At 56.4% G+C, this 10,041-nt stretch overlaps 2 protein-coding genes across 2 annotated transcripts; one reads left to right on the plus strand and one right to left on the minus strand.

The window, feature by feature from the left end:
• Positions 1–213: 213 nt before the first annotated feature.
• CCT3 (chaperonin containing TCP1 subunit 3) lies at positions 214–7,513 on the minus strand. The gene is made up of 14 exons (XM_062631856.1): positions 7,435–7,513; positions 6,350–6,411; positions 5,956–6,006; positions 5,812–5,874; positions 5,332–5,428; positions 4,786–4,903; positions 4,527–4,713; positions 3,692–3,841; positions 3,374–3,506; positions 2,918–2,999; positions 2,612–2,792; positions 1,099–1,344; positions 396–527; positions 214–318 (listed from the first exon to the last, which is right to left on the minus strand). The coding sequence occupies exons 1-14, from the start codon at positions 7,463–7,465 to the stop codon at positions 214–216; spliced, it is 1,638 nt and encodes a 545-aa protein (XP_062487840.1). The 5' UTR covers positions 7,466–7,513.
• A 90-nt stretch (positions 7,514–7,603) lies between these two features.
• SSR2 (signal sequence receptor subunit 2) lies at positions 7,604–9,977 on the plus strand. Its single transcript, XM_062631867.1, has 5 exons — positions 7,604–7,804; positions 8,600–8,698; positions 9,072–9,180; positions 9,288–9,365; positions 9,547–9,977. Exons 1-5 carry the CDS (start codon positions 7,650–7,652, stop codon positions 9,655–9,657), a joined length of 552 nt encoding a protein of 183 aa, XP_062487851.1. The 5' UTR covers positions 7,604–7,649; the 3' UTR covers positions 9,658–9,977.
• The last annotated feature ends 64 nt before the right edge of the window (positions 9,978–10,041 follow it).

A 10,041-nucleotide genomic window follows, 5' to 3' on the forward strand; every position in this document is an offset into this window, starting at 1 on the left:
TTCCCAAACTCCAGCAACATTCCTTGATGTTTATGGGATTCCCCCCCATCCAAAAGGCACTGGAATGCCGTGATTGGGTTTATTTCCCAAGCAAACCGTGACATTCCAGAGCCTCCCATGCCCAGCCCCTGCACCGGGCACTGAGCCCCCTCCCACCCCAAAGCTTCAGGCGCAGCAAGCCGGGTGCTGGCTTGGTTCTTCCCATGGGATCCCTCATTCCTGGGCTGCCTCCGGTGCTGCTGGAGCCTGGCTCTTCTCATCCCCCTTCTTTTTGTGCCCGGACACGATGTCATCGATGCGGAGCAGGAGAATGGCCGTCTATGGAGAGAGAGCATTGGGAGCCAGTCCGGAATTCCAGCCCCATGGAGCAACCCCTGGAGGCCCCCAAGCCTCACCTCCACCGCCGTCTTGTAGGTCTGCAGCTTGACAGCCAGCGGCTCCCAGACCCCCAGCTCCTTCATGTCCACCAAGGCTCCGGTCTCCCCGTTCACCCCCCACGTCTGGCTGTTGTCCTGAGTGTGTTTTGCCTGTTGGGAAAGCCGGGATCACCACTTGGGATCGTCGGAGGAGGCCTTTGCGTGGCCTTTCCAGTGGTGCCAGGGAAAGCTGGACAAGGGATGGAGGAGCAGGACAAGGGGGTGGGGGAATGGCTTTGGACAAGGGATGGGCGGAGGAGGAACAGCTCCAACTGGAAGGGGAAAGGGTTAGGATGGGATCTTGGGAATCTCTTCCCCATGAGGGTGGTGGGAGACTGGAAAGGGTTAAAGGGAGAAGCTGTGGCTGTGTTCAACAGTGGAAGGCGTCCCTGCCCGTGCTTCCAAGACCCGGAGGAGCTTTAAGCTCCCTTCAACCCAACCCATGCCAGGATTCCAGAGTTTCCATGCTTGGGAATCCAGCCGAGGACGTTTCACAGCCAAAAAGCCTTCAAATCCCCCTCAAGGGGATCCATCAAATCCTTGACCACCAGGATCCTTCAACGCAAAACCTCCCGCAGCTCCCCCCCCTCCAAGGGGCCCGCCGATGGCTCCAATGGGATCAAAGGAGCCGGTGGGAAGAGCTTTGCAGCTCAGCACTGGAAAACCTGGATGCCAGGCTTACCCTGAGCGAGGTGAGCAGGCGGATGGTGCTGGCGCCGCAGTTCTGGATGAGGGTGCGAGGGATCACTTCCAGCGCCTGGGCCACGGCGCGGTACGGCCACTGCTCCACGCCCGTCATCCCTTTGGATTTCTCCGTCAGCGCCTGCGCCACGGCCATCTCCGTGGCTCCTCCGCCCGGCACGAGCTGCGGGTCCAGGAGCACGTTGCGACAGACCTGCATGGCGTCCTGCAGGTTCCGCTCCACCTCCTGCGCACCGGGGAGACGGGAATGGGATGAGGGAGACGGGCATGGGAGCAGGGACGCAGGATGAGGGACAAGGGCATAGGATCAGGGATACGGGAGCAGGGACACAGGATGAGGGACAAGGGCATGGGAGCAGGGATACGGGAATGGGATCAGGGATATGGGAGCAGGGATGCGGGATGAGGGACAAGGGCATGGGATCAGGGATATGGGAGCAGGGATGCGGGATGAGGGATGAGGGACAAGGGCATGGGATCAGGGATACGGGAATGGGATGAGGGATACGGGAGCAGGGATACGGGCATGGGAGCAGGGACACAGGATGAGGGACAAGGGCATGGGATCAGGGATACGGGAATGGGATGAGGGATACGGGAGCAGGGATGCGGGATGAGGGATACAGGCATGGGATCAGGGATACGGGAATGGGATGAGGGATACGGGATGAGGGACAAGGGCATGGGATCAGGGATACGGGAATGGGATGAGGGATACGGGAGCAGGGACACAGGATGAGGGACAAGGGCATGGGAGCAGGGATACAGGAATGGGATGAGGGATACGGGAGCAGGGATGCGGGATGAGGGACAAGGGCATGGGATCAGGGATATAGGAATGCAATGAGGGATACGGGCACGGGAGCAGGGATACGGGATGAGAGATACGGGCATGGGAGCAGGGACGCGGGATGAGGGACAAGGGCATGGGAGCAGGGACACGGGATGAGGGATACGGGCATGGGAGCAGGGACACGGGATGAGGGATACGGGGCATGGGAGCAGGGACACGGGATGAGGGACACGGGGATGGGAGCAGGGATACGGGCACGCATGCAGGGATACGGGATGAGGGATACAGCATGGGAGCAGGGACACGGGAGCAGGGACACGGGAGCAGGGACACGGGAGCAGGGATCAGAACACCCCCCCTCCCAGTACTGGGAGCAGCAGAAGGAAAAAGGAAGCTCCTTAAGGGGAGGGCTTAGAGAAGCTCCAGTGCCTAAAGGGGCTGCAGGAAACCTGGACCAAGGGATGGAGGAAGAGGACAAGGGAGGAATGGCTTTAAGCTCCCTTCCTTTAACCCAAATCATCCCATGCTCCCTATGGAAAGCTGTGGGCAAGCTCTGATTCCCCTGTGGAGTGCAGCCCACGAGACGGGAATTCTGTAACTCCAGAAGCCAAAGGAAAACGGGAATTGGCTTCGAGCTGCTCCAAAGGGAAGCAGCGGCTTCCCCAAGGAGACGGAGGGGCTGGAACCTGCAGGAACTCACAGCCAGGATCTCCTTGCTGGCTCCCCGCAGGATGATGGTGCAGGCCTTGGGCTCTTTGCAGTCGGTGATGAAGGCAAAATACTCATCCCCGATCTTCTTCACCTCAAAGAGCCTGGCCCCGGTGCCCACGTCCTCCTCCCGCAGCTCATCCGTGCGGCTCACGATGCGAGCTCCACAGGCCCTGCACAGCAACCAGGGGTTGGTCACGCATCCATAGGGAAGGAAAAGGAGGGGGGGGGAGAAGGAGGCAATTCCATGGCATGGGAGCATGGAGAGGGCTCCAGGGAGGAGGGAGCCTTCATTGACCTGGCAATGCGGTTGTTGTCCGTCTTCCTCACCCTGCGGATGGCTGTGATGTTGGCTCTCATCAGGTAGTGCTGGGCCAGGTCTGCAATCAGGTTTGGGGGGTTTATTCATCCCTCAGCACTAATTAAGGCTCTTTATGTTAATTAAGTGCAATTAGCTTCTAGAAAGGGAAACCAAATGCACTTTAAGGCACCAAGCGCAGCTTTTGAGGCTCCTCCTCACTGCTCCTTTGATGCCTTCCAACTCCTGGCTAAGCCAAATCCTCTTTGAATTGCCCCAAGGCAACCTCAAGCCCCAAAATCCAGGCCTTGGAATGGGGAATTCTGTGTTAGGAAGCTACAAAGCTGCCCCAAACCAAGGGGAAACCAGGTTGGTTTGAGGGGTGCCAAAGGGTGAATTTAACCCAGAATGAGCCTCATTCAGATGGAGATAACCCCAAGAAGGGGGTGTTATTACCTGAAATCCCTTTCTCTGTGATGACCAGGTCTGGTTTGACCCTGATGAGGTCTGCACACATCTGCTGGATGTATTCCTCCTCCATCTGCAGGATGCGGGCGAAGTCTTCCTCGCGGGTGATCTCGATGTCAGTCTGCACACAGAAGAGCTGCAGGTTACATCCAGAGCCCCCCAAACGGAGGGATCTGAGCCCCTCCAAGGCAGGAGCCAAGGAGAAGCATACCAGGAAACGTGGAGAAGGGGCTTTGGAGGAGGTTTAAGGGCCCTTCCGAGCCAAACCATTCCAGCATTCCATGATTTCACTTCCTGGCTTTTTACCTGGCTCTCCCCTTTCTTGTATTCCAGGGAACAATCCAGAAGGACAATGCGGGGGTTCTTGATGAGACGCCTCATGCGGGGGTGAGTTACGTCTTTATTCACCATGATCCCCCGTAACACGCAGGAGTCTTCGCTAAAACCACCTGGAATCTGTCCCAGGACAAAGGGGGAATGAGGCAAAACAGGCTCCTGTATGGAAGTTGTGCTTTCCATACAGCATCCATATACTTTATGCTTTCTAGGAGAGCATCCCCACTCCTCAAAGCACCCATATCCCACGCGCTGAGAAAGGAAAACCCCAGCTCACAACGCAAGGTCCTTTTATGAGCATTCCCCTTGGGAATCATAGAATGGGTTGGGTTGGAAAGGACCTGAAGATCAGCCAGTTCCAACCCCCCTGCCATGGGCAGGGACCCCTCACACTAAACCATCTCACCCAAGGCCTTCTCCAACCTGGTCTTGAACACTGCCAGGGATGGAGCATTCACAACCTCCCTGGGCAACCCATTCCAGTGCCTCACCACCCTCACAGGAAAGAATTTCCTCCTTAGATCCAATCTAAACTCCCCCTGTTTCAGTTTGAACCCGTTCCCCCTTGTCCTGTCACTGCAGTCCCTAATGAAGAGTCCCTCCCCAGCATCCCTATTGGCCCCCTTCAGATACTGGAATCTCTGAGGTCTCCCCACAGCCTTCTCTTCTCCAGGCTGAACAGCCCCAACTTCCTCAGCCTGTCTCCATCCAGGAGGTGCTGCAGCCCCTGAGCATCCTCGTGGCCCTATTGGGAACTGTGGAATCATTGGGTTTTCATGGGAAAAGGGGCTGAGGACACGCTCACCTTCTCCACTTTGGCATACTTCTTGATGTCGATCTCCTTCCTGCCGTTCTCCTCCAGCTCCACCGTCCTCACCGCCTCCAGGGCGATGCCGCAGGCCAGCTCGCACCACCGGTTGATGGCCTTGGTGTTTATGGCGCTCTTGATGATCTTCAGCATCATCTCCTTGTTGTTCACGTCCACGGGGGTGCTGCCCCGATGGGAACAGGGTTATTCCCCCCCCAAATCCCTTCTTTTCCAAGCCCCTTCCCAAGGAACTCACCCGATCTTCTTGAGGATGCTGATCATGTCATCGAGAGCCTTGCGGTACGCGCCGATGATCACCGTTGGGTGCATCTGCTGCTCCAGGAAGTGTTCAGCAACAGAGAGCATCTCCCCAGCTGCAAGGCAAAGCCCATCCCTCAAACTTCCTCCGTTGGGGAATAACATGGATGACATGCATGGAATGCCATGGAAAAGACAAGGAGTGATGGGCCCAAGTTAAGCCTGGGGAGATTCCCAATGGACACACGAGGAATTTTACACAGTGAGAGCAACCAGCCATTGGAATCATCTCCCCAGGGAAGGGATGAGCTCCCCAGTGTTGGACACTTAATACTGGGCTGGTTGGAACATCAAGTCCAGGTCATGATGCCCCTGGGAGGGTTGGAGCAGATGATCCCCGAGGTCCCCTCCAACCCGGAATTCTAGGATTCACCTTTGGAAGGACAGATAATGAATATCTGTGCTATTAAAGTGTATTTATCAAGCTGAGATGGGCCAAAAGGGTGAAACCCTGGAGCAAAGGCACATCCTTCCCTCTCCTCACCCAGGATGATGACGGATGTGGTCCCATCTCCAACCTCCTCATCCTGAGTACGGCTGATCTCGATCATGGATTTAGCAGCAGGGTGCTGGACCTGAATCTGGACAGGAGCAAGAAACAGGGCGTTGATCCAGAAGATGCAAGCTGAAGCTTCCAGCATCATTCCAGCGCTAGGGAATTTCCATGGAACACTGAAGCCCAGGGCTGAAACCTGCTCTTCCAGAGGGTGAAGGGTGCTTGCTGGACACATTTCATCCCTTATAAGCCCCTCTCTTGGTGCTGCTGGTTAGAACCTGCTGCTTCCAACAGAGGGGATGAACCAGCACCATTCCCCATCCTTGGCAGTGCTCAAGGCCAGGTGGAAGCATCCTGCTCTAGTGGAAGGTGTCTTTGCCCATGGAACTGGAGGAGCTTTAAGGTCCCTTTCCACCCCATTCCCAGATTCAGAGGTAAGCCGGAAGATTCCCACTCCCAGACACGCACCTCTCTGAGAATAGCATTGCCATCGTTGGTCATCACAATCCCACCCATGGGGTCCAGAAGCATCTGCAAGCCAAGAAGAAGCACCACTTGGTCGTGGGGGGTTCAACGCAGCCTCCAACCCACGGTCCTGAGCAAAGCTCTTACCTTCATCATGGCTCGTGGTCCTAAACACGTCCTGATCACGTCAGCTATGGTCTAGGAGGAACAAAGGACATGAAGAGGGCTGGAGGGCATCAGAAAGGTCCAAACCACCCCATAATGGAACAAGCAGCTGGGGGACAATGGAAGGAAGCACCTCTCAGCAGTGCTGTGATGGGGTGGGAATGAAACACAGGGACTGGCATCACCTAAAGCCAATGGCAAAGCTTAAACACCTCCAGATTGGGCAAAGGGAAACCTCTCCCTGTTCAGTTACACTGAGACCTCTTTCCCATGCTGCTTCTGCTCTGGATTTGGGATAGAATGCTCCAAATCCCAGTTTCTTCCCTCTTAGATGGATCCATCTGCACCCACACTGAATGAGGGCAGGAGCTGGTACCTTTGCAGCAGTGATGTTCCCAGTCTGGACTTTCCTCCCCGACTCCCGTTTCATGTTCTGGCCTATGGAGATAGCAAAGGAAGAAGCCACTGAAGTACAAAGAGGCTTGAAGCTGATCTCTTTCAGTCCAACCCTAACGCAGAAGCTGCTGCACAGGAGTTTTTAACCCAGATGCTCCCATTATTATATGAGAAAGCACATAATTATAATATACATATATGTAATACAGATATTATTATACAGACATTACACGGATATATAAAGACATATACTGTATTAGAATACACATATATAATACAAATACATTACGTATATATAAAAGCATATAATATTACAATATACATATATATAATACAAATATATATTGAAGTGCATATAATAAGACATTATATGCACATAATACAAATACATACATGGAAAAAAAATGACATAATATGCATATATATATATGTATGAAATACGTGTATAAATAATATTATAAAGGAACCCCCTGGTTTAAACTCGGTTTTAGCCCTGTGTGTTCTGCCCTAAGGATGCTCCAAGCTCTTCCTGCATCCCCAGACTGGCTGGGCACAGACTGAAGCCAGGAAGGGATGGAACAAAAGCAGCACAAAGGGGAGCGGGGAGGCAGCAAAGGGACCCCAGGTGCTCACAGCGCACATGGAGGGGTAAAACGGGGTAACAAAAAGCAACGAGCTGAAGGGGGAACAATGGTGTTAGGTAGGCAAAACCCCTTCACCACGCCACTGGGATGGCTTGAACGGAGCAGCTTTAGGTGCCCCATCCCTGGCAGCGCTCAAGGCCACGCTGGGGCCGTGCTACGGCTTTAAACGAGCTTTAAGCTCCCTTTAACCCCCCCCGTTCTGTGAACGCACGAACACAGCCGAGCCCCCCTCCCCATGCACCCCTGCGGATGGGACCCGAGGCTCCTCAGCGGGTCCCTGAGGTGAAGGCCTCGGGGCGGGCGGTGCCTGAGGGCCCCACGCGGCCGCCATGGCCCCAACATGGCGGCGGCAAGGAGAGAACGGAAGGGAACGGAACCGGCCCCCAACCCCCGGGGCTCGGGGCCCGGCAGCGACACTCACTGAGCACCAGCACAGGCCTCGGGCCCATCATGGCGGCGACCCCCGGCTCCGAGCACCGAAGCTTCTGGAGCCACCGGCCGCTTCTTCACCGCCTCACCGCCTTAACCCCGGGAGAGAGGCTGGGCCCGGACGGTGAGGAGCGGAGGGCAGCGGAGGGCTCCGGTGTGGGCATTTAATGCTTAAATCCCCGCTTCCCTTCCTGTTTGTGCTCCCAGATGAAGCTCCTGGCGCTCTCCCTCTTCGCCTTGTGCTCCGTGGCCCGCTGTGAGGACGGCGCCCGGCTCTTGGCCTCCAAGGCCCTCCTGAACCGCTACGCGGTGGAGGGCAAGGACCTGACCCTGCAGTACAACATCTACAACGTGGGCTCCAGGTGGGGAGCAAACCTCGCCTTTATGGGGGCTCCAGGTGGGGAGCAAACCTCGCCTTTATGGGGGCTCCAGGCGGGGAGCAAACCTCGCCTTTATGGGGGCTCCAGGCGGGGAGCAAACCTCGCCTTTATGGGGGCTCCAGGTGGGGAGCAAACCTCGCCTTTATGGGGGCTCCAGGTGGGGAGCAAACCTCGCCTTTATGGGGGGTCCAGGTGGGGAGCAAACCTCGCCTTTATGGGGGCTGTGGGGAGCAAACCTCGCCTTTATGGGGGGTCCAGGTGGGGAGCAAACTTCGCCTTTATGGGGGCTCCAGGTGGGGAGCAAACTTCGCCTTTATGGGGGCTCCAGGTGGGGAGCAAACCTCGCCTTTATGGGGGCTCCAGGTGGGGAGCAAACCTCGCCTTTGGGGGGGGGGTGTGTGGACAGGAGCCGCTGCCCGAGCTCCATGAGGGGCTGTTCCCTTTGCTCCCGCTGGCTCCAAGCTTCCCAAGTGGAAGCTGGGATTGCTCCCGTTCCCTTCCTGCTCTCCCTGTTCTCTTGGTCCGTGTCGTGCTCCCCATGGCACAGCCTCCCTCGTTGGGCTCTGGGAGCTCTTTCCCACCTCATTGCCTTGCCTTTTTGCCCTTTGCCAGCTTGCTCTTTCAGCCATCTCCCTGTATCGCATTGATTTCCCTCCCCACCTCCCTCCTTCGGTTCCCAAACCACCTCACCCCGCTGCTGCGGGATCCCTATGGACATCTGCGTGCCACATGCCAAGGCTGAGCTCCCCTTCTCATCCCTCTCTTTGTCGCCTTCAGTGCAGCGTTAGATGTGGAGCTCTCGGATGATTCCTTCCCTCCGGAAGATTTTGGCATCGTCTCTGGAATGCTCAACGTCAAGTGGGACAGGATCGCTCCGTATCCGTGGAATCGCTCCCCCTCGCCCCTGGAGCCTCACCCAGGGCAGCACAAGGAGGATGTGGAGCAGCTCCAGTGCCGAAAGGGGCTGCAGGAAACCTGGAAAAGGGCTTGGGATGCAGGGACAGGACAAGGGGAATGGCTTTAACCTGATAGAGGGGAGGGTGGAGATGGGATCCTAGGCAGAAGCTCTTCCCTGTGGGGATGCCGAGGAGCTGGAATGGGTTGAAGGGGGTTGGAACTGGATGAGCGTTGAGCCCCCTCCCAACCCAACCCATTCCAGGATTCCATGGTTGACTTTTCCACCTCTTTCCCCATCTCCTCCCTTTCCCTCGGCTGAATCCAAGTCCTTTCCTTAACTCCCGGCGCTCAGAGCCAGCAACGTGTCCCACACCGTGGTGCTGCGGCCTCTCAAAGCCGGCTACTTCAACTTCACCTCGGCCACCATCACCTACCTGGCACAGGAGGGGGGCCAGGTTGTGGTGAGTGCCATTGGGCACCAGATCCCCCCCCACCTCCACCCCAAGGCTGGCCATGATCCATAGCCCTGCTCCAGAAGGATCCCACCGCTTTTCCCCCTCTTTCCCAGGTTGGTTTCACCAGTGCTCCGGGGCAGGGAGGGATCCTGGCGCAACGGGAGTTCGACAGGAGGTTCTCCCCACACTTTGTGAGTACCTTGGGGGGATGTTGTGGATGGATTGCACCAAAACAAGCGCTTTGCATCCGGGTTATCCCTGCGAAGGAGCTGGCGGGGTGGGATTTGAGCCAGGAGCTTCCCCGTAGGGAAGATCTGATGGTTTTAAGGCTCATCTGCATGGGTTTGGGTTGACTCTTCCAACATCTTGCAGCTGGATTGGGCAGCTTTTGGTGTGATGACCCTGCCCTCCATTGGCATCCCACTGCTGCTGTGGTATTCCAGCAAGAGGAAGTACGACACCCCCAAAACCAAGAAGAACTGAGCCAAGCCGATGCCACCAGCACCCATTGGGATCCGGGCTGGAGCAGCTCCACCTTCCACAGGGTGAGGTGGTGTCTTCCCCATCCCAAGCCCAAATCCGATGTGGAATCTCGAGGTCCCACCTTCAACAGTGAAACCTCGGTGGGAAGCAGAGCTGGAGCTGTTGATGCTCCTCAAGGTGGGATGCAAAGAGGTCTCCGTGTATCCCGGTTGTGCTTCCGTGAGCGATGGATTGGGGGGCTCGGCTCTTCCTGGTGGCTTGGATGGGTTGGGGTGGGGTTTGGTACCAAGGATTTTGTAATAAAATGAATATGAATGGAATCTCTTTGCTTTTATCAGGATATCCTGGAGGCATCTGCCTGTCTGTTGGTGGGGATGGGGGTAA

This window comes from Pezoporus occidentalis, unplaced genomic scaffold (assembly GCF_034315485.1).
Source record: "Pezoporus occidentalis ecotype Australia unplaced genomic scaffold, CSIRO_AGI_Poc_V1 ctg379, whole genome shotgun sequence".
Taxonomy (NCBI): Eukaryota; Metazoa; Chordata; class Aves; order Psittaciformes; family Psittacidae; genus Pezoporus; species Pezoporus occidentalis.